The sequence below is a fragment of the Balaenoptera musculus genome, chromosome 3 (genome assembly GCF_009873245.2).
Source record: "Balaenoptera musculus isolate JJ_BM4_2016_0621 chromosome 3, mBalMus1.pri.v3, whole genome shotgun sequence".
Taxonomy (NCBI): domain Eukaryota; kingdom Metazoa; phylum Chordata; class Mammalia; order Artiodactyla; family Balaenopteridae; genus Balaenoptera; species Balaenoptera musculus.
This window is the reverse complement of record NC_045787.1, coordinates 153450844-153474674: the sequence shown is the minus strand read 5'-3', so window position 1 is coordinate 153474674 and position 23831 is coordinate 153450844. Positions and strand designations below refer to the sequence as shown.

General features: G+C 50.0%; 2 protein-coding genes across 13 annotated transcripts in view; one reads left to right on the top strand and one right to left on the bottom strand.

Annotated features, from left to right (window-relative positions):
* Positions 1 to 6106, bottom strand: part of SNAP47 (synaptosome associated protein 47) — a 157653-nt gene extending 151547 nt beyond the window's left edge. For all 9 annotated transcript variants that reach the window (XR_005019222.1, XR_005019223.1, XR_005019224.1 and 6 more), the window contains exon 1: positions 5883 to 6106. The gene's annotated coding sequence lies outside the window, so the exon portion shown is untranslated. The remainder of the gene's footprint in view (positions 1 to 5882) is intronic.
* A 155-nt stretch (positions 6107 to 6261) lies between these two features.
* On the top strand, positions 6262 to 11610 carry JMJD4 (jumonji domain containing 4). 4 transcript variants are annotated; one of them, XM_036846046.1, is made up of 6 exons: positions 6262 to 6764; positions 7023 to 7188; positions 9263 to 9388; positions 9784 to 10015; positions 10595 to 10741; positions 11061 to 11610. In XM_036846046.1, exons 1-6 carry the CDS (start codon positions 6500 to 6502, stop codon positions 11490 to 11492), a joined length of 1368 nt encoding a protein of 455 aa, XP_036701941.1. In that variant the 5' UTR covers positions 6262 to 6499; the 3' UTR covers positions 11493 to 11610. The 4 variants fall into 4 exon arrangements, with proteins under 4 accessions (XP_036701941.1, XP_036701940.1, XP_036701943.1 ...); XM_036846045.1 differs by having other exon boundaries at positions 6263 to 6764; positions 9748 to 10015; XM_036846048.1 differs by having other exon boundaries at positions 6265 to 6764; positions 11190 to 11492.
* Positions 11611 to 23831: the final 12221 nt, after the last annotated feature.

Below are 23831 nucleotides of genomic sequence, written 5' to 3'. Positions count from 1 at the left end.
ACTCCTGACCTCCTGTACAGAAGACTGGTGTCGTCTTCTTTAGGGACTTTATCTGTGAGCTCCCTGCACACAGTGGGATTGTGTGGAAGCTCCCTGCGTGGGGCAGATCAGCTGGGAGGGTGCCTTTCCTCTTTAACGATGGTTCACTCTGGACAAACAGAACTGTAAAGCCAAAGTGTCTTCATCAGACCTTTCTCCCTAGTGAGAAGGACACTCACCTGAGCACTCTGAAACAGACATAAAACAGACTACAGAGTGTCGCTGGACTAGGGCTTCTCACAGGACAGGGAAGCAAGGACGTGTAGACCTTCAACTTTTATGACTGACACACCTACAGTCCCCCATGAGCTGTGAGGTCCCCGGCGAGCCACCTGCACAACCTGCTAGCACTGTCCTGCCATGAGGCCACTCGGCAGTTATTCAGATGTGAATAATAGAAAAGTTTTTACTCTCAGAATTAGGGACTACTAACCCCATCAACCATGGTTTTCAGTGTTTCCACGTCCAAGACAAATGTCAGACGCAAGGTACCTCTGGCCTCAGTCAGTGCAACGTGCTCACAGCTCGGGTCAGCCCCTGAAACCAGCTAGATTCTGGTCCTCCTGGCTGAAAAGAGCCTCCTGCCACTTGGCCACCCCCTGTCTGCCATAAACCACCCCCAAGAGAGTCGAGGAGGGGCCATATCTTGTTTACCGCTATTCCCCATACTTTGAGACTTTGATTTAGCATGAAAATTGAATTTATATTAACAATTGCCTGACCCGAGCTGTCATTCCTGAATGTGTACTCTGAGAGGTATTCCTTGAGCACTGAGTGAGATTATGCACAAATTCCCCAAAGAATTATTGAGTCTGGCATTGCAGCATCCAAGGAACCATGCTGTAGTTCCAACTCCAGCTCTGCCACAAACTTTATGACTGCGGAAAAGCTATTTCATCTTCTGGGCCTCTGTTTAACCATGAAAATAACTAAAAGACCCAAGGACAATATCAGCTCTAAACTATTCTAAAATTCAAAAAGAGATAAAAGTTAGAGGAAAGAAAATTTAAGAGAAGAACAAAAACACTTCTCATGATTGTACTAATACAAGAAATATGAGAAAAGTACTCAGGTTTGACAAATACCAAGGAAAAAGCAAAAGGAAAAACCTGTGGCCACAACTTTTCCTACCACAGATTTCCATGGCAGCTTTCCCAACAGACCAAAATAAATGAGGATTAAGTGGAAGGGCCAAAGTGAGAACAACATTCCCGTGTGCATTAGAATGACCCCACCCACACCCTCCCTTCTCCCTCAGCTGAGGACTCTGATACCACACCTGTCCCTGGGTGTCCTGCCTTTCCTCTGGTCTCCGTGCACAGTTTGCGGGAAGCAGTGTCCCCGCTCCCTCCCTCAAAGACCAGATTCTAGTCTGGTCTCCATCCCTTCAACACCTGGAAAGGGCATGCTGTTTTCTTCCTAAGGGCCAGGTAGTAAATATTTCAGGCTTTGTGAGCACATGGTCTCCCTTAAACTACTCTGCCATCGTAGAGTAGAAGCAGCCAGTGACCATACAGAAACAAAGGGGTGAGGCTGTTCCAATGAAACTTCACTTGTAAAACAGGTGGCAGCCAGACTTGGCCCACGGGCCATAGTTTACCAACCCGTCCTACATCATCTCATCAGTTTACGCTCACGCTCTAAGACCATCTGAAAGCAGACACCCTCCCCACATCCCCGCAGTCCTCTCCACTTACTGCTCCTCCAAGAGACTCCAAATGCTTCCCGGTGCTTGCCCCCCAGCCACCCGCCAGGAATCTCCCCTTCTAGACAGGCTCCTGTCCCCGCCACTCACTGACACTTCTCTGTCCAGGCCTCCAGGTGGCCAAATCCAATGCCCACATCTGTTCTAACCTCTGTCCAACACACCTGCCCATCTCCTGAGACACATCATGTCTTGGTTTCCTGGACACCATGCTCCCCTGGTCTCCCACCCCCTGGGGCCTGTTTTCAGTCTCCTCTGCTGATTCTTCCTCTTCCACCTGACTGCTAAATGCTGGAATGACCAGGTCACAACCTTGGTCCTCTTAATCAATACTCTCTAAGTCAGTCAACACAGTTTCATGGCATTAAATATCACCTTCCAGCTGTTGCCTGCCCTGCCAAACTTCCCTCTCCAGCCCAGACTCTCTGAGACTTAAGTATTGCCTGGGCATCTCCACCTGACCATCTAACAGGCATCTGCAATTTAGCAAGCCCCTCCATCTGCTCCTGCATTTCAGTGAAGGCACTGCCAGGTGAGTTCTCCTGGATCCCCTCTTCCTCATCCCTCTCAATCCGTCAGCAAGTTTTGGCAGTTGAATCTCACATCTGCCCTCTGCACCGCCCCCCATCCCCACAGCCACACGACTATGCAACACTGTCATTACTCTCCTGGACAACTTCCCACCTGACCTCCTTGTTTCACTCTGCCCCCCACTACCCGTTCTCTAGCCAGCAGCCAATGTGACAGTCATAAAACAAAATTAGAAAATATCATTCTTCTGCTGAAACCTTTCCCTATGTACCTCGAGTAAACTCCAAAGTCGCCACCCAAGTCACGTAGGCTTTACTAACTACAGCCTCACCGCCCAGCCCGTACCCTCTCTCTACTCTGCTCTGTTCCTGTCTCAGGCTCCCCACCTGCTGCTCCTAGGGCTCTGAACAGCCAACTTTACCTCACTCTCCAGGTCTCTGCTCCATTGGCATCCTTGCCCCTTCACCAACCACAGCACTCACCAACCACAGTACTCACCATAATTCCAAAAAGCCTGTGAATGTGCTTACATGTTGACCAACTCAGTCAAAACAATGGAGAAGGCAAACATTACAAGGAGGGTGCCTTGTGCATAATGCTGGTGCATCATAGGAACCCATTAAATATGTGTTGAGTGAACCACAAATCATATGATGTGAAAACATTAACTGTGTCCTCTGTGGACAGTTTTCTTCCCTCTATCTGCTGAACTAGGTCTTCACTCTATGCTAAGTTCACGGAGTTCTTATTCGGTCCTCACCTGCTGTAAACGGGAACCCACATCTCCCAGTGAAAACACAACATGCCTGCTGAATTGGGGAGGGGAGGTCATGGCAAGGTACCTCAAGAGTGTCTGAGACTCATCCACTCAGTGATGCTCCTGGGGAAGAAATGAAGGGTCACAGGGACTGAACTTATTAACACACTGCAATTAGTATAACGGATCTCTTTTAGCACTTCCATCAGACCTGTGCCCTGGAGTAGACTCAGTATCAAGTAAACATCTTATTTTTAGTTAATTTCCAAAGTAACAGACCAAGCAACATTTTATACACCTTCCAATAACTCCTGACCACAAGAAGGCTTAGAGTCAGAACAGTGGGATAAGTGTCTCCAGGCACCAGTGGCCAGTCTTTTCCATTACCTTCACCTCCTGCTCCTCAGAGGCTCCCACTTTCAACCGGGGAGGTTTGGGGGTGTTTCACTGCAATAACATAGCCTATTCACATGGTACGCGCTATCTTTCTAACCTCTCAGAGCAGAGAACTAGGATTTTATGTTATTCCCACTGCATTTCCCACAAAATGCTAACTTTTAAACTCCCCTCCTGCCATTTTTCTTTCTGGCCCTCCGTGGCTGTGTCACTGAGATGTGACAAGGCTTAGAGCAGTACCCTGCTCCCAGATTCTGAGTCAGGTTCTGGGTGGGGTCCAGGAATCTGCATTTCCCACCAGTTCCCAGGTGATGCCAGGGCTGCCGTCTAGTGGCCTTGGAGCGACACAGACCTGTGTTCCAGTCCCCTGTTCTCCCTAGTTATGTCAGAGCCTCATGCGTACAGCTGTGATAATACTGTCAACACCAGCGAGCCATCGTGTGAACTAGGGGAAATACAGGACAAAATGCCTGGCCCAGGGCAAATGCTCAAGAAAGGAGACCTTCTCTCCTACCCTGAGTTACTGGTTCAGTTGCCCCAACAATCCTGGGGAGCATGTGGACCTGCTGGCCTAAAGTGTCCCCTTTCTTGTGAAACTTAGTCTCAACCACAGAGCTTCAGAAGCTGGAATCCTGGGATTCTTCCCAGGCAATGTCTATCTGAGTTTCATATTTCCCCTGTGAGGCAAACTTTGAGCCATATTTCCCAGTTCTTTAGACAATTATGAACATTCTGCTTCCCACACTTTTTCTATTTGCCTTCCATGATCTGCACTCACCACAACTAAAATCAAATAATTAAGGAACATCTGGTCAATATGTGGCAAGAAATTGACATCTGTTAATTTTTTTAAAAAGTTAAAAGCAGCAAAAGCTTACATATATAAACTTACATACATATAAAATAGAAAGAGAGACGTGTGTGTGTGTGTGTGTGTGCAGGGAGGGACAAAGAGAAAAAAAATGAATGAGTGCATGCCTGGAAGGATAACTCTATATCAGGAAACAAAAAAATGCTCATCTCTGGATGGAATTAAGGGTGACTCTTTTTCTCCATTTTAACTTCCCAGTGCATTCTAACTTTCTGCCCAACACTGGCCCAATGAAGAATTCCACAGCTTGACCATGTGAGGTACAATGAGACAGACTGGGAAGGGAGTACAGTGCACGCAGAATCACACAACCCCTCACACTGCTCTGCTTGCAACGAACTCTCCACTGTCCCATCTTGCCCATGTTCTCAGCTCCCACTTTAGACCCCTCCTCTACCTGGACTTCAGACTCTCCCTAACTCACTTTCTTCCTAGTCCTCCCCTTCTCTGCCTTTCCCCACTTCCGGTCCTCGCTGTTCACTTTCTGCATAAGCTTCATATCCCTTGGAAAGAGTCCCCCCTCAAGCCCCGCTCCAAAGCTCAGAGCCCTCATATCCCCAGAATCTCACTTATGCCATCTATAAGGGTAAATAAACAAGATTACATCTTCATTGTTTAATAAAGGGGAAGAAGTTGCCCCTTCCCTGCCCTTTGAGTGTTTCCTTTCGTCAGGAATGAAACAAATTCAGTGTTCAGATTTTACAGGGCAGTCACCACCTGCTGACTCAGAGCGGTAAACACGGACCTCCAGAACTGAGGCAGGACTCTCTCATCAGCCGCAGACTACACAGGTGCATCTATTTTTCCCTCAAGGAGATGAGAGAGGTCTTAACAGTTCATTCTTCTGCTTTCTTGTGTGTAAAATGTGTGACGTTCTGCCCAGCTCTGTACTCTCTTGAAGATGCCTTACATGCACGTAATCTGCTCATACAGTAATGAAACTGTTTTCTTCCTTTCCATATTGATATGGGTAGGAAGGACATCTATTTCTCCAATATGCTGAGACCCTGACGTGTCACCCCCACCCAAGTCCCTCTTTGATGTCCCCCATTTCAGGTCTGCTGGTGTGCACAGCCTCATATCCCCACCCTTGATCCCCCACACCTTCACTTCAGACCCACCCTGTTCCCCCAGCATCCCCTCCGGGTCCCCACCGTCGCCCTAGTCCCCCAGCATGCCTCCAGGTCCCCACCATGCCCTTCAGGCCCCACCATCCTCTCTTAGTCCACAGCATTTCCTCCGGGTCCCCAGCATCGCCCTAGGCCCGCAGCACCTCCCTAGTCCCCCAGCAACCCCACCAGGTCCCACCATCACCGGCAAGTTACAGCATTCCTTCCAAGTCCCCATCATCCCCTAGGCCTCCACCATCGCCCTAGTCCCCCAGCATCCCCTCCAGGTCCCCAGCATCCCTCAAGACCCCACCTTTGGCCCTTGTGCCTCTCTGTTAGCCCAGCCCACATCCCACCACCTTCCGTAGTCCTTGGAACGCTGGAAAGAGGAGGAGTCCTCACTTCGGCGGTCGCGTTAGGAGGGACCCTGACGGAAGGGCACAGGCCCAGCTGCAGACTGGAGACACACCTTACCTGAGTCGCGGGGGAGGCGCGAAGTCGACAGGACTCGAGGCCGACACCGTTCAACAATCTCTGAAGCCGCGGAGGGCGGGGCACCCGGAGCTGGGAGGATGGCGCTGTGGGCCGCTCCCGTACCTGCGCCGGGTGAGGGCGGTAGCATGCAGCGAGCATGCGCCCAAGAACTGGCTCGCTGTGTTTCAGGCTCCGGCAGGAACTTAGACCGCGGGCTCTTGGTTCCGCTCGACTGCTCCGGTACGACTGCGGCCTATGAGTGTCTGTACCTCGCCGGTTTCGCTCTGGCCGGCGGGGGGCTGTGAGCCGCGGGTGCTCAGAGCGTGTACTCCGGAAGTAGGTTTAGCAAATACTTCCTTTTTCACCTCCCTGTTTAAAGAGCAGAGAAGTGGGAATCCGGAAGCCGCATTCTGGACCTCCACGAGCACTCGCTCCGTCCCCAGCAGCCCCTCCCGACTCCGCGCAGCCCCTGTGACCGCCCCGCAGCCCTCCTTGTGCCCGGCAGCTCCTCCGACCCCCCCTCCGAGCCCCGCCCTGTTCCCGGCAGCCCTCCAGATCCCCCCGGCAGACTCCCACCCCACGCACCCCGCACGCCAGGACGCCGAACCTGGCCGGGGATGGACAGGGAGGCGCGCGTGTTCGCCGAGAGCCACTTCCGAGGCCTCGAGGGGTGTCTCCCCCGCAGGGTCTGCCCGAAACTTGACCGTGTGGACTTCATCGAGAAGCCGGACTCCTTTTCCTACGCCGACTTCTTCAAGGGTTACCTGCTCCCTAACTTACCGTGTGTTTTCTCCAGCGCCTTCACCGAGGGCTGGGGCAGCAGGAGGCTCTGGGTGACACCCAGCGGAAAGCCCAACTTCGATTATCTGCTTCAGAACTATGGTAAGGACTGAGCGTGAGTGCCCCGGGCAAGAACAGCATGGAGTGCAAACACAGGACTAGACTCTTAGGTCGGACTGTGAGGGAGGGCGCAAATGAGGACAGCCACAGAGGGCTTGAGGGAGGCAAGGCATGAGTCACTCCCCAGAAGAATTCACCTGGAGACGGTGTAGCAATGAGTTGGAGGGCGGACAGGGTCAGGGAGGATTGACAGGCTGGAGGACTCTCAGAAAAGTCTTGTCCCTGACCCTTTCCTTTCAGGAGACGTGGTTGTACCTGTTGCAAATTGTGGGGTCCGGGAATACAACTCCAACCCCAAAGAACACATGCCCCTCAGAGACTACATCAGCTACTGGAAAGAGTACATTCAGGGAAACTACTCCTCTTCACGGGGCTGTCTCTATCTCAAAGACTGGCATCTGTGCAGGTAAAGGAGCCTGGAGCACTGGCCACAGCACTGCTTTTCAGTTCTGAGTGAGCCCTGGCTGCACACGGAGGAACTCATCTTTTCCCCAGTTCGGAATTTAACCCACTTTCCTCGGCGTGGTTGGAAGTGTCATTCTCTCCAATCATGGCCATCTCACCATGCCTGCACAGGCTTGGTTGCTTTGAGGAATGTGGGCCTGGCAGAGGCACAGATGGGCTGTGGTACCCACCTCTTCTTTGTCACATTTGCCCAGAACCATGCTTGTCAGCTTCACCTCCATCTAACTGGCAGCATCCAGCCTTTGCCTGTCCTCTCAGATGCCCCTGGGACCAGCCTCCCCTGTCCAGACCTACTTCTCCAAGTCAGGCCTGTTATCATCCACCTTGGCTGTTGCCAGTCTCCAGACTAGCTGCCCCGCCTCAAGTCCTGCACCCTGCTGCTAAAGTCCAAGTGAGCTTTCCAGCAGGACTGTGCCCCACCCATTTAAAAATCTCCATCACTAACAAGCAATGCCAACTCCTTAACAAGGCCTTCCGAGATCTGTTGCCACTCACCACATGCTTCTTCCACCTGGGGAGCTCAAAGGATGTGCTCTGAGAAACGCCTCGCTCTTGTGGGCAGCCCCACCCCTTCTGCTGGCCTTCCCACTCTCTGAGATGGTCCTCAGGTTTTGTAGCCATTTCCCCTGCCAGGGGTGTGCTTTTCACAAGCAGAGAGTAGGTCCTAGTCAGACCCCCGCCATCTAGCACAGGGCCCTGGCACAGATCAGGTGCTCATTTAATGAATGAGTGAACAGTCGAATTCTTGTTTTGCTGATGCAGGAACTAAGACTCAAAAAAAAAAAAAAAATTCAGGCCCTTGTGATTCCCAAGAGAAATCCAAGAGTACATGAAGGGCACCAGCATCCTGCTCAAAGCTTGCCCTTGGTACTATCTGCCACACAGCTTCTTACTTGTCAGAGAGACCTGGCCCAGCAGACAGTCACTAGGATGCAACCAGACTCTGGTCCTAGACTTCACGGACTCATATTCCAACAGCACAGATGGGGACTCGTAGATTCAGACACTCGTGCACTGTGAATTTGTGCTTCAGATAAGCAACGAGTAGTTTTTTGGGTATAAGTATGTCCCAGGTATTACAAGGGGCATACTTATCCTAGAAACTTGTTCACTGTTTATTTGAAATTCAGTCTTGAGGAAGTGTCTTGCGTTTTCCTTGGCAACCCAAAAATAAAAAGAACAAAGGAAGGCCTGGATCAGGCATGCAGGGGTAGCCACAGGGGAGGTGATATCTGAGCAGGGTTTTGAACGATAAGCAGGAGTCTGTCACTGTACAAAGGCATGGCAGCGGAGGGACCTGCATGGTGTTTTGGGGAACTACTGGTAGTTTGGTGCTACTAAGGCTCTCCCCTGTCAGGCCTCTGACCGAGAGTGTTGTGTGACCATGTTGTTGGTAGAACTGCACTCTCCCTTGGGCTGGTTTAGAATGCTCCTCTGTTTGGGAGCCCATTGGTTGGGTTGTAGGGATGGATCCAGGGGAGTGAGGGGTTGTAAAGGACCTCCGTGTACCTGGGCTGTCCTCATGCCTGGGCCTGTGGCTTTGAATCTGCTCGGCAGAATCAAGGTCACTGGTGTGGTTAAAAAAGTGGAGGAGGCCCCCAAATTCGGGAAACCAGCATGATGCAGATGATGCATTTAAACCCCAGCTCAGCCAGAAGCTGAAATCCTGGAATGGGTGTGGGAGCAGCCCGGAACATCTAGGTCACTGCCTGTACAAGTTGTCTAGGCTGTGTCACAGCACCCCCAAAAGCCATTTCATCTGCTTACAACTCTGGTTCAGTCGTTTGGGCAGGGATCAGCTAGGGCCACTTGGGGCTGTGGTCATCTGGTGGCTGGACTATGGCTGAGTGGTCTGAGGTGGCCCCACTTCTGGCGGTTGGTGCTGACTCCAGAAGGCAGGTCAGGGTCATTCACATAATTTCAAAGCTCTCATGATATTTCATGCACTCAGGACGTGGGTGCCGGGAGGTTGGCTTGTAGCCACTTCTGCTGTAGCTTCATGCCACTTTCTAAAGGGACTCCTCGGCGGAGGGCGTGTTCACCCTGCCCATATACTTCTCATCTGACTGGCTCAACGAGTACTGGGATGCCCTGGACGTGGATGACTACCGCTTCATCTACATGGGGCCCACCGGCACCTGGTAACCGCCTGTCTGCTCCCACCCACCATCCTACACCCCGTCCCTGGTCACTCTCCTGAACCTTCCTGCTGGTGTGTCAGCTCTTGCCCAGAGCCTCTCAGAGATTCCTGTTAGCCAGGTCATGGAGTTGGCTGCCAGGTCTGGCATGTCTAAGCCCACTTTCCGTCTTTCCTCTGTGGAAAGAACTCATGCACCTCCTGTGTGATGTTCTGGGGTGGGGGAGGTTTGGCCCTCCCACCTGGCTCACAGGCCAGGTGTGAGAGCTGGTGACCACTGAGGCCTCTGAGCCTGGCCAGTCTATTCAGAAGAAGCAAAGTCCACATCCACGCCACACAGCACCAACAGAAGCTCTTGCACAGGTCGCCGTTCCATGCTGACATTTTCCGCTCCTTCAGCTGGTCCGTCAACATCTGCGGGAGGAAAAAGTGGTTCTTCTTCCCACCGGGGCAAGAAGAAGCCCTGCGGGATTGCCACGGTAGCCTGCCCTACGATGTGACCTCCCCCACACTCCTGGATAGCCGCCTACACCCCATGCGAGATCACTGTAGCCCACCACTGGAGGTCACACAGGAGGCAGGCGAGATGGTGTTTGTGCCCAGTGGGTGGCACCATCAAGTCCACAACCTGGTATGCTGGGCACTCCCTACCCCGTGTGCCGTGGCCCAGACGGGTCAGGGAGACAGGCCACAGGGCTCACTGGGCTGACTCTTACCCCTGTTCACCTGTGCCCCTTGGCCTGCTCAGCAGCTCTCCTTGCCCTCGGCACCTTCCTAAATGCGTTCCTGCAGAGAGAGGGCCGAGCCCACCCGCCCTGATCCCATAGAGTGGGTAGGCTGTCCCTCTGGGAGAGCCTGGGTATGGGATGGGGCAGGCCATGCGCAAGGATGTTACTGCATGTGGCTGTGTTGGTTCCCTGCATGCAGCACTGCTGAGGGCCCCCAGCCTCTTTCCCTCCCTCCCATGTTGCTTTCCTGGGCAACAATGGGCAAGGGGTCCATACACTGTGGGGTTGTCCCAGCCCTTAGGGAGCCCCATTCTGGGCTAATTGTGGATTCAAATGATCCCAGCTCTCTCTTCTCTGCTGGCTCCCATTGGGAAATGGAAGCAGCTCCTCCCAGCTGAGGAAGGCTGAGAGGACCTCAGGATGGGGAGGGGACGGTGCCCCCTGTGGGCTCACGGGGACAGCCTGTGCCCTACCCCTTCCAGGAGGACACCATCTCCATCAACCACAACTGGGTCAACGGCTGTAACCTGGCCAACATGTGGCACTTCCTGCAGCAGGAGCTCTGTGCCGTGCAGCAGGAGATCATTGATTGGAGGGACAGCATGCCTGACTGGCACCACCACTGCCAGGTGGGACAACTGGTCTGAGCAGGAGGGGGGCACAGGATGAGGCTCACCAGGGCTATGGTGGGAGGATTGGTAGGGAGCTCACCTGAACCAGGACCACAGTCAAGGGCAAGAGTGTGCTCACCTGGCCCAGGGCGTCAGTGGGGGGAGGGTATGGAAAAGCTCCCAGGACAGCCTGCAGTCTTAAGGGAGGGTGTGGTCTCTAAGGTTAGATCTGTAGTCTTGGGGGCCTGGTGGCAACCAGGCCTACCTATGTGAGTGAGGGTTCTGGGGTTTCCAGGCTGCAGGACTCAGACCCATGTGATCACCGGCTGGCACCCAGGTGTCTCCATCCTCGAGGACTGGACCGTGTCTCAGGGCCCTTTGTAGCCTAGACTCGATGCAGGGTCAGCAGAACTTGCCGAGAGCTGTGAGTGAGCAGCAGCTCACTGGTTGTTCCTTTCTGGCCCAGGTCATCATGAAGTCCTGCTCCGGGATTAATTTCGAGGAATTTTATCACTTCCTCAAGGTCGTTGCTGAAAGGAGGCTTCTCCTCCTGGCGAAGGGGATGGGTCCTGGCAAGGTGGAGGGCAGCAAGGGCACCAGGCTGGGCCCCGAGCAGGCCGCTTTTGACATTGGCCGCATAGCTGAGGTGCTGGAGTCTGTGGTGGCCCACCCTGACTTCCAGAGAGTGGACACCAGTGCATTCTCACCACGGCCAGAGGAGCTCCTACAGCAGCTGGAGGAGGCTGTGGCTGCCACCACATCCCTTTAGTGCATGCTGCAAGGATCGGGTGCAGCACATCCTTGGGGGACCCTGGAGGCACCAGTGTGGAAGGCAGTCACCCTGTGCTAGGGTCCCTTCTGGAAATAAAGCTCTGTCCTCCTGTGTGGCCTGGGATGTGTCACTTCCCTGTTGAACTGTCACCTCGGCGTCCCAGGCACAATTCCTGCTCTTTGGGGTCTGACATGCCCTGGCTGGCTGTTGGCATCCCTGGGGCCCCGATGCCTGTCCAGAGGGTCCAGGCTCCTTGTCCTCGTGAGTCCCAGCCAGGACTGGGAACTGGATCCGGTGAGGGGGGGTGCATGGGGAGGTGTTGGCCATTTGGACCCACGGCAAGGAGGCTGGGAATGTGCTGGGGACTCAGGAGTGGGGGTGGCATGTGGCTAGGTTTTCTTCTCCCCCACCCCCCGAGCCTTCCCTCAGCAAAGGCCAGCATCCAAGCTGACAGGCCTCCCATCCTCAGCAGTGCAGGGCAGCTGGCTCATCTGGCAGGGCCCCCTGTGCAGTAGCACCACATCCCTGCATGAGTCCACACATCTCCCACTGGAGCAAGACCCTCAGTGTAGGGTGGAGACACTGGGGCCCAAGGCAGCCCCAAGACCAAAGGCCTGTGTCTCTATCCCACACTAGAACCACCTGTGCCCCCCTCCTCCCCAGCACTGAGCCAAAGATGTCTGTTGGTCAGGGCTCTAGGCCTCATGTGCTGTCCTTCATGCAAGCCCCCCAAGTGTCATAGGTACATCATTGACGTGCCACCTGGGCCCTGCTGGCAGTAGGGCAAGGCAAAGCACCAGTGAGTTTATCCCCCTCCTGCTTGCTACAGCACCACCTTTCCCCTTCAGAGACTCTAAGCCCACCCTAGCAGCTGCATACCCAGTGAGGGAGAGGGCCTTGCCCAAGGTCTCCCTGCAGGCAAGGTAGGGCCCAAAAGGCCAGCTGGAACCTGGGCCTCTTCCACACTTCATACACCTGTTCTGCACCATACTACTTCAACTCATTGAACACCCACTATCCGCCATCTAAAGTCACTTTGCAAACAGTGTTTGATTCAGCAACCACTTTTTGTGCACTCATTCTGCCCTGTCCAGAATTTTTTGTCATTGCAGACTCTTTACACTTGTATGTACCATCCAGTTTCCACTTCTTGCACACCTATATTACACTCAATAGAGTTTCAGGATTCTCCAGAGAAATGGAACCAATAGAATATGTGTAGAAAGAGGTGTTAAGGGCTGTTGATTGTTAAATCTGCAGGATAGGCTGGAGACCCAGGGAAGAGTTGACCTTGCGGTCTTGAGTCTGAAGGCTGGAAACTCAGGCAGGGTTTCTGTGTTGCAGTCTAGAGGCAGAAGTGCTTCTTTGGGAAACCTAGGTCCTTTGCTCTTAAGATCTTCAACTGATTCAGTGAGGCCCACCCACATTATGGAAGGTAATCTGCTTAAAGTCTGTTGAGTTCACAGCAACATCCAGACACTGGCATTTAGCCAAACAACTGTGCACCATGACCTGACCACACTGGCACGTAAAATGGACCATTGTAATCACTCCCCGCATATTCACTGGTCACTCTGCTTCATCCAGTGCCCACTTCTTATGACATTGACCAGTGTCTCCTTGCTCACTCACTGTGCAATTCAAAAGCCAATGACTGTCATTTCCATTTGACTTCACACTTTGCACACCTCTTTGCCATTCAGTCACTGTTTACACACTCGCCATGTGCAGTTCAACAGCCAATCTATGCGTGTGCATCCCACTTTCACTCCAGCACACTCTTGCAGCATTTAACAATTGCTCCTCCCATGCTCACCATCAAATTTTCTATTCTCACACACCCACTGTGTGCTATTCAACAAAGTCTTGTTGCACCCACTGCAAGAGTCACTGAATACTCCCTGGGGCCATGTTATCAACTACTCTTCACTATTCTTCCAGCTTCCCCTCCTATACAGCCACTGTGTGCCATTTAACAGTCAGCGCTTGCACACTCACTGCAAAACAACTACTCTTTTGCACGTTTCTGTCAACTTATCAATCTTTCCTTGCACATTCTGCACCATCCAAATTCCACTAAGCCATCAATAATCAGCTCCTTTGCAATCGCTATCTGTAGTTCAACAATCATTTGCTCCATTTTGTTCTATTCTGTGTCCGCTTCTTGCACTCCCACTTGCATTCAACAGTCACTTGCACAAATCACTTAGGGCCTGGGAGAGGTGAGCCCTGCTCTGTGTCTGAGTGACAGAGCCGTCACGGAGGAAAGGGTAACTCGGGATTGCCCTGCATTTCATCTGTCTCTTGCCTTTATAGGCTGTATATTTAGGGGATGTTACTGAAAATAGGTGACAGGGTGCAGGCTGAAGGCTGTATAGGGTCCCAGGGGCTCCCTCCCTGTGCCTGGCATTAGCCCTTTAGCTTCCAGTCCTGGGAGAAGCCCCAGGAGGGCACTCAGGTGAGTGTAGGGCAGTGTGTGTTTCCCACCCAGATGGGAAGCACTCTAGTGTTTAATTGGTAGAGCTGTGTGTGTGCTGCCCATGGATTGTTGGTCCTGGTGGTACACCTCCTCCCCTGCTGATCAGGCTGCATCTTTCAGCCCTTCCGACATGAAAGGTTGACATCCCCTTGACATAACCAAAGTACATTCATCACGCCCCAGCCAGAGAGGAGTGACCTGATGTACCTGATCAGTGTACCTGATGGTGGACTGGGGGCCATCTAGGGCATTTCTGGGTTAAAACAATTATACAGGGCATTGCAGGGATGCTTATAGAATGACACCCAGCTATAGGCCTAAACTCTGCATCACAAATCTTTCCCCTGGATAACAAATAAGCAGGAAAAGGAATTCTGAAGTCAGAGGAATATTCAAATTTAGGTAAAGTGCTGACCTTAGTGGGGAGGGGTGATGAAAAATCCTGCCTGCCCTCAGTCTGTTTGCAAATAATCTTCCTCTAGCTTTTTCCTTTCCATGTTGTATTTTTTTTTTTTTTTTACCATTCTCCCCACTTAGGGCTTATAGAATTCCAGAGTTTGACCTACAGTTTCCCAGTTGGTGGTCAAAAGATACCTCAGCAAGAGAAGCAGAAAGCTCTCTCCAGTGTAGAAAAGCAGCCATTGTCCTGGGGCAGGAAATGGTCCTGGCAAGAGTTACTTTTAAAGATGCCCAGTTTTCAGTGCTTGTTGCTATGCCTGTGAAAGTACCTTCAACCTCCAAGTCCCCCAGGTTCTGAGGGGCTTTCTCAGCTCCTTGCCCAGTTTAATGATACTGAAACAAACGTCTCTGTGAAAGATGGACTTGGGCATGTCCTTCAGAGAAGGGTAGCTGGCCCTTCCTACTTCTCCCACATACAATAAACTGATGGCCCTCAAGACTTATTGAATGAAGAGTGAGAGTGTCTATTTCTTTTTAAACACAAGAAATGAAAGAACAAAACCACAACTCCCAGGCTATAGTAGAAATGGGATTTTAATATAATATTCCAGTACAGCTTTTGCTATTTACCACAATAGTAAACGTTTTCTTTTTTTTACCTTTTATACAAAAAATCAATCACCCTCTCACCTCCTCTGAACTATTCCCTTCCCACTGACCCCATCTCCTGTGGTCTCATAAAGTCCTTGGTGCCTGGCACTTGCAGTGGCACCAGACAACATCAATGGGACTCAGCTGCCCCTCACCTGGTGAAGAGCAAGGTATGTGAAGTGGGGTCTCTCCTCTACTGGGGGAGGGGAGTAGGTAAGTCCATCACTCTCAGTTGGGCTTGATGGAATCTAGCCTGAGAACGCAGTGGGAGGCAGGGCCAGGACCCCTGGGAGGGTAATAGGCAGGTGCTGTAAGTCGTGAAGATAGAACTGAAGTTGTCAGACCCATTGGGTGGGTGAGTGCTCTGGGATGCCTGTGGGCACAGATGACAACGACTGCTACCTGTGAAGGAATGAGAGAAGTGTACAGAGGGCAATATCTGGCAGCAGGCAGGGCACTGTGCCCATTGGCAGTGCTCCTCAGCTAAAGTTAACTAGCCTTCTGGTTCCCAGAGAGCAGAAGGCACCTAAGGCAGTAAGAAGGTCCACGGGAGTCCAGGTCAGCCTGTCAACTGTTAGGTGTCATACCCAGCCAGAAGAGGTTCAGTGGTGAAACAAGCCTGGAGGTGGCCTGGGCTGTCACGTTGGGAGCACGGTGCCTGTCTGGCCTGGGCCATTCCAGTCTGTAAGTTTTTAGCTCACCCTGGAGAGGGTGATCCTGAGGCTGGCTATTGCCAGGAGTCAGTTAGAAGATGCCCTTTGTGAGCCAGAAAAAGAGCAAAGTAAACCTAAAAAATAAATATTAGAGCCGAGATGAATAGAATAGGGAACAACACAGCAATAGAGAAAATCAACAAACTAAAAGTTGTTTCTCTGAAAAAATGAAAAAATTGATGAACCTTTAGCTAGATTGATTAAGAAAAAAGTAGAGAAGACTCAAAGTCAGAAACAAAGTTGGGACAACACTACCAACCCCACAGAAATAAAAGAGTTTATAAGAGACTGTGAACAATTATACACCTACAAATTGCATACTCTAGACGAAATGGGAAAATTCTTACAAGCACACAAATTACAAAACTGGTGACTCCTACCAAACATTTAAAGAAAAACTAACCCCAATTCTTAAACTCTTCCAATAAGTAGAAGAGGAGGGAACACTTAAACGATTTCTGTGAGAGCAACATTACACTAATACAAAAGCTAGACAAAGATCTCACAAGAAAAAACTAGAGACCAATATCCCCCATGAGTATAGATGCAAAAATCCTTGATAAATACTAGCAAACAGAATCCAGCAGCATATTAAAGGATTATGCATCATGGTCAAGTGGGATTTATCCCAGGGGTTAAAGTACTGCTTGATATATGAAATGCAATCTATACCACATTAGTAGAATGAAGGGGGGAAAAATCCACATGATCATCTCAACTGATGAAGAAAAGGCATTTGACAAAAGCCAACACCCTTTCAGAATAAGAGAACTCAATAAGTAGAAATAAAAGGGAACATCCTCAACATGATAGAGGGCATTTATAAAACCCCACAACTAGCATCATGTTCAGTTATGAAAGACTGAAAGCTTTCTTCCTAAGATCAGAAACAAGACAAAGACATCCACCTTTACCACTTCTATTCAACATTCATTTTATTGGAGGCTCTGGCCAGAGCAATTAGGCAAGCAAAGCAAAAAGCATCCAAATTGGGAAGTAGGAGGTAAAATTATTGACAGATGACAAAAGTTTATATGTAGAAAATCCTAAAAAATTCACACACATACACACAACTGTTAGAGCTAGCAAACGAATTCAGTCAATCTGCAGGATCAATGGAATAGAAATTGAGACTTAAGAATTAAACCCATGCCAGTGGATTTTTCAACAGAGGCATTAAGTCCATCCAATGAAGGAAAAACAGTCTTTCTACAAATAGCATTGGGAAAACTGGATATCCCAGTTTTCAACATGCAAACGAGTGGAGTTGGAACCTTATCTCACACCATATGCAAAAATTAACTCAAAATGGATCCAAGAGCTAAAATTCCAAAACCCTTAGGGGAAAGAAAACAAACAAACAAACATAGAGGCCAATCTTTATGTCCTTGGATTTAGCAATGGTTTCTTAAATATGGCACCAAAGGCACAAGCAACAAAATATAAAACAAATGGACTTCATCAGAATTGGACTGATAAACAGCTAGTCAACCCAGCAGACCAGTGCTCAAGGCCAAGTCCAGGATGCCCAAGACACCCCAGACAAACAGCTGATTGACCTGGCAGCCCAGTGCCTGAGGCCAAGTCTTGGATGCTCAGGAGCCCATGTCAGACTGCTGGTCACTTGGAAACCTGGCACCCAGGGCCGAGCTCAGGATGGATATCTCGCCAACCCAGCAGCCTAGTGCCCAAGACCAAGTCTGGGAAAACTGGTACAAACAACTGATTGACCCAGCAGCCCAGCACCCTAGGTGGGATCCTCTGGGTGGACAGCTGGCTGACCCAGCACTCTGAAGTCTAAAGCCAGGTCTGGGACACCCAGGAGGCTCAGAATGAACAGCCCAGTCTATTCAGCAGCCTGGAAACTCTGGCCAAGTCCAGGATACCCAGAACAAACAGCTGGTAGACCTGGCAGCCTGGCACCTGACATAAAGTTCAGAAGGCCCAGGATGGACAGCTGGTTGACTTGGTTACCTAGAGCCCCAGGCCAAGTATGGAATGTCTAAAGCAAACTACTAGTTGACATGGCAACCTGAATCCAGAGGCTAAGTTTGGGATGCCCAAGATTGATGGTTAGACAGGCCGGTATCCTGGTGCCCAAGGCCAAGTCCAGGATGCCCAAATGGACAGGTATTCAACCCGGAAGTCCAGCACCTGAAGTCAATTTTAGGATGCCCAGGATGAGCAGCTGGTTAAACCAGCAACCTGTCTTGTGAGGCCAATTCCAGGATGACTAGGATGACTGTTGGGCCCCCAGTCTGGTGCCAGTGCCAAGACAGGGACACTCAGAACAGGCAACTGGCCAACCCATTGCCTGAGGCCAAGTCCAAGATCAGAATGAATAGCTGGTCCAACTGGTATCTCAGTGCCTGAGGCCAATTCGTGACTCCTGGGACCAGAAAGGTGGTCTACCCAGCAGACAGGCACCCAAGGAACGTTTTGAATGACCAGGATACGTATCTGTTTGACTGGGCAGCCCCATGCCTGAGGCCAAGTCCAAGACATCCGGAATGCCTGGGACAGACAGCTGTTTGATTCAGCAGCCTGTTACCTAAGGCAAGTTCAGGGTGCCTGGCAGCCAGTTGACCTGGATGCTCATCACCTGATGCCAAATATGGGATGCCCGGGACAAACTACTGGTCAAAACAGCAGCCCAATTCCAGACGGCAAGTCTGGGACAAAAAGTTGGTTGAGCAGGCAGCCCAGGGCCAAGGCCAAGGCTGGGACACCTTGGAAAGACGGGTGATTGACCTGGCAGCCAGGTGCTAGAGGCCAAATCTAGGATGATTGGGTCAGACAGGTCAACACGACAGCTTAATGCCTGAGGCCAACTCCAGGATTCCCGGAAAGGACAGTGGTCTCCTCACACGTTGGCACTAGAGGTCAAGTCCAGGATGCCTGGGACAGACAGCTGGTTGACATGGCAGCCTGGCACAAAAGGCCAAGTCTGGGACACCCTGGAAAGACAGCTGGCCAACCCAGCAACCTGGTGACCAAGGCCAAGTCTGGGATGCCCAGGACGAACAGCTCTTCGACCCAGAAGACCAACACCCAAGTCCAAGTCTGGGAGGCCTAGGGAAAACAGCTGGTAGACACAGCAGCTCAGTGCCCAAGGCCAAGTCTAGGACATCTGGGACAGAGCTGGATGATTCAGTATCCCAGCAACCAAGATAAAGTCTGGGAGGCCCAAGACATACAGGTGGTCAACTAAAGTCTGCCACTAGAGGCCAAGTCCAGGACACTTGGGATGGATGGCTGGTTGACCCAGTAGTACAGTATCCAAGGCCAAGTTCAGGAAGCCTGAGATGCCAGTGATAACTCGACCTGGCAGCTCAGTGCCCAAGGCCAAGTCTGGGACCCTCCAAGACACACGGGACACCCAAGTCAACCCAGCAGCACAGTGCCTGATGCCAAGTCTAGGACTCCTAAGATTGTCAGCTGGTTTACCTGACAGTCTAGCACCCAAGGCCAAGTCAGGGATACATGGGATGCCCAGGACTGATATGTGGTTGATCCAGAAACTTGACACTTAAAGCCAAATCCAGTATGCCCAAACAGGACAGCTAGTTACCTGGCAGACCAGCACCTGAGGCCAAGTTTGGGATGCCCAGGTCAAAGAGCTGGTGAACCTGCCAACCAAATCCAGGACACTAGGGTGCTCAGGAAGGACAGCTTGTCGACCTGGCAGCCTAACACTGGAGGCCAAGTCTGGGATACTTCAAATGGACAGCTGGTCAACTCTTCAGAACATCTGAGGCCACGTCTGAGACACCCCAGATAGCTACCAGGTTGATCCAGCAGCCCAACACTGCACCACGTGTGTGATGCTTGGGACAAACAACTGGTTTCACCTGGTAGCTGGTTGTCTGAGACCAAGTTCCCTATGCCACAGAATTCACAGTTGGTCAACTCCACAGAACAGCACCAGAGGCCCAGTCCAGGGCACCTCAGACTACTGGTCAATGCAGCTCAATACAGGAGTCCAAGACTGTGATGCTTCTGAGGGACAGCTAGTCAACTTGGCAGCCCAGGGTCTGAGGCCAAGTCTGGAATGCCATGGGATGCACAGATGATCAACCTGGCAGCTCAGCATTCAAGGCCAAGTCTGGGACTCTCAAACAGTCCAGGACATCCTGAAAGGACAGCTGGTCAATCCAGTAGCCTGACCTGATGCCAAGTCTCAGACATTCAGGATACCCAGTATTGTGTGCTTGCTGACCCAGTAGCTCAGTGCCAGAGGCCAAGTCTGGGAGGCCCAGGAAAGATATCTGGTCATGCTGGCACTCTGGCACCTAAGGCCCACTCAGGGTTGTCCAGGATGCCCAGGATGGACAGCTGTCCAACCCAGCAGCCTGAAGGCAGAGGCCAAGCCTAGGACCACCACAATGAACAGCTCATTGGCCTGGCAGCCTGGTGCTTGAGGCAAAGTTTGGGATTTCCAAAATGCATGAGACAAATTGCTGGTCAACCCAAGCTGTCACCAAAGGCCAAGCCAGGGATGTTTGAGACACAGAGCTGGAGAGCTTAGCTGCCTGGCACTATAGACCAAGTCCAAGACTGCCAGGAAGCCTGGGACAGACAGTTGGTTTACCTGGTAACCTGGTGGTGAGGTCAACTATGGAATGCCCAAGCCAGGCAACCTCAGACCTGGCGCCTGAGGCCAAGTCCAGGATGCCTGAAAAAAAGCTGAACTACCCAGCAGCTTGGTGCCCAAAGTTGTCCCAGTATCCTGGCACCTGAGGCCAAGTCTGGGATGCCCAGGACACCTGAGATTGACAGCAGATCAACCCAGCATCCCAACATTGAGACCAGATGTGAGATGAACAAAAAGCTGGTTGACTTGGAAGCATGATGCCTGAAGCCAGGATTTTGACAGCTGGGACAAACAACTCGTTAACCCAGAAGCATGGTTCCTGAGGCCAAGACCAGGAAACAGGATGGATAGCTGGTCAACCCAGCAGCTTGGCACTTAAGGAAGGCCAATTCTGGGGCAGAGAGGAAGGACAGCTCGTTAACCCAGAAAGCCAGTGCACAAGGCCAAGTTAGAATGCATCAGACAAAGAGTTGGTTGACCTGGAAGCCTGGCTCACATGGCCAAAACCAGGACACTTGGGATAGACAGTTGGTTGACTTAGCAGCCCAACACCTGAAACCAAGTTTAGGACATCCAAGATGGACAATCTAGCAGCCTAGTGCATTAGGCCAAGTCTAGGATGCACCAGAATAACAGCTGGTCAACCTGGAAACAGGCACCTAAGACCAAGTCCAGGATTCCAGGATGGACAGCTGGTTGATCCAAAAGTCCAGAGCTCAAGACCAAGTGTTGGATGCCTGGGAAGCCTGGGAAAGATAGCTATTTGACATTGCAGCCTGACACTGGAGGCCAATTCCAGGACACCTAAGATGGATAGCTGGTTGGCCTGACTTCCTGGCTTCTGAGGCCAAGTTTAGGATGCCTCAGATAGACAGCTGGTCAACTCATTAGCCTGAATCTGGAGGCCAAGTCTAGGACACCCTGTTGACCTGGCAGCCCAACACTGGAGGTCAAGTCCAAGATGGACAAGTGGTCTACTCGGCAGCGTGGTGCCACAGCTCAAGTCCAGGATGCTAGGGATGGACACATGGTCAATCCAGCAGCACTCTCTGAAGCCAAATCCAGGACACCCCAAATGGTAGGCTGGTCAACACAGCAGCCTGGCAACTGAGGCCAACTCAGGGATGCCCAAAATTGACATCTGGTTGAATTGGTGATCCTACATTGAAGGCCAAGGCTGGGATGGACAATTGGTCGACTCAAAAGCATAGCATCTGAGGCCAAGTGCATGACACCAGGGACAGACAGCTGGTCAACTCTAAGTCTGGGATGCTTGGGAAGAACTGCTGGTCATCTGGCACCCTGGAGCCCATGGTCAACTTTGGGATGCCCTGGAAGAACAGCTGGTCAACCAGGCAGCCTGGCACTCAAGGCAAATAATTTGGTGATCAGGAAGCTTCAGATGGACAGCTGGCTTACCAGTCCAGTGCTGACGGCAAGTCCAAATGCCTAGGGCAAAAAGCTGGTTAACCAAACAGCCCATGCCTGAGGCAAATCTCTTAAAAACTTTACTACATTTATTACAGAATGGTTATCAGTCTTATTCACTGAAAGAACAATGTGCAGTATGCAGCTTGTAAGTGGTGTTTTAGAAAATAATTTCTTACAAGTCTCTTATACATATTACAACATGCATTACACATGGGGTATCACTTTCATTCACTGAAGAACACTACTGAAAACATCTTGCTGTTAGAAAAATGCCTTTATACAAGACTTTAAACATTTCATTACATACATTACAGAATGGGTATCACACCAATTCACTGAATAATGTGCTAAATATAGCTTGCATGAAGCTTGTTAGAAACCACAAATTTCTTAAACACTTTGCTACATGCATTACAGAATAGTATCACTTCCTTTCTCTGAGAGAACACTTGCTGAATGCAGTTTTCAAGTGGCTTATTAGAACACTGTTATTAGTCTCTTAAACACTTTACAATATTCAGTAAAGCGTGGGATTCACTTCCATTCACTGAAAGAAAACTAAACTGAACACATCTTGCAAGTAGCTTGCTAGAAACACGTTTATTACAGTTTCTTAAACACTTTAGTACATGCATTACAGAAAGGACATCATTTCCATTCATTGAGAGAACATTATGCAGAACACAAATTGCAAGTGGCTTTTAAGAAACACTGTTGTTACAAGTCCTTGTTAGAAACAATTTTATTACAAGTCACATAAATATTTCACTATATGCACTACAGAATCTATTTCCATCCCTGAAAGAATACCATGCTGAAAGCAGCTTGCAAATAGTTTGTTAGAAAAACTTTCATTACTAGTCTCTTAAACACCTCACTAAATGCATCACAGAATAAATATCACTCCCATCCAATGAATAAACTCTGTGATAAACATGGTTTGCAAGTGTCTTGTCAGAAACACCTTTCTTACAAGAACTTAAAACACACACAGCATGCCTTAGTGAATGGGTACGACTTCCATTCACTGCAAGAAACTGCTGAACAAAGCTTGCTAGTAGGCTGAAAGGAACATCTTTATTACTTTTAAAAATAAACACATCACTACATGCGTTACAGAATAAGTATCACTTCCATTCAATGAAAGAAACTGCAATGAACACAGCTTGCAAGTGTTTTCAGAAACAGTTTTATTGTAAGTCCTCTAAACAGTTCTCAAATGCAATACACAACAGGAATCAGTTTCATTCACTAACACTGTAGCAAATGCATTTTGCAAGCAGCTTGTTAGATACTCCTTGACTACAAGTTTCTTAAACACTTCACTCCATGCATTATGGAAGAATATCAATTTATTCAATGAAAGAATACTATGCTGAATATCGCTTTCAAATACCTTTTTAGGAACACTTTTATTATGTCTCTTAAACAATCATGACATGCATTACAGAATGAGTATCACTTCCATGAACTGAAAAACAAATTGTGCTTGTGGTGCAACTTGCAAGTGGCTTGTTATAACCATCTTTACTTCAAGTATTGTAAACAATTCAGTATATGCGTTACAGAATGACTATCACTTCCAATCACGGAAAGAACACTGTATCAAACACATCTTGCAATTAACTTGTTAGAAACTATGACAAGTCTTGGTAACACTATACTACATGAATTAAAGAATGGATTTCACTTGCATATACTGAAGGAGTACCATGGTTAACACACCTGCGAACATCTCTATAGAAAAATCTTTAGTTCAATTTTTGAAACAACTCTTTACAGTCATTATATAGTGGGTTTCACTTTCTTTCACTGAAAGAACTCTGTACTTAATGCATAATGCAAAGTAGCTTGTTAGAAATACCTTTATTACAAGATTCTAACCATGTCACTACATGCCTTAGTGAACAGGAATCATTTCCATTCACTGAGAGAATACTCTACTGAATGCATCTGGCAAGCAGGTTGTTAGAAACACCTTTTATTACAAGTATCTTACCATTTCACTTAATTTTTTAAAATTGAAGTGTAGTTCACATAAAATATTATATTAGTTTCAGGTGTACAAC

Coding starts and splice junctions, on each gene's coding strand:
- JMJD4 (XM_036846045.1), top strand. CDS start 6,500: ATGGACAGGGAGGCGCGCGTGTTCGCCGAGAGCCACTTCCGAGGCCTC. Junction 10,016..10,594: donor ACCATCAAGTCCACAACCTG/GTATGCTGGGCA, acceptor TACCCCTTCCAG/GAGGACACCATCTCCATCAA. Junction 10,742..11,060: donor ACTGGCACCACCACTGCCAG/GTGGGACAACTG, acceptor GCTGGCACCCAG/GTGTCTCCATCCTCGAGGAC.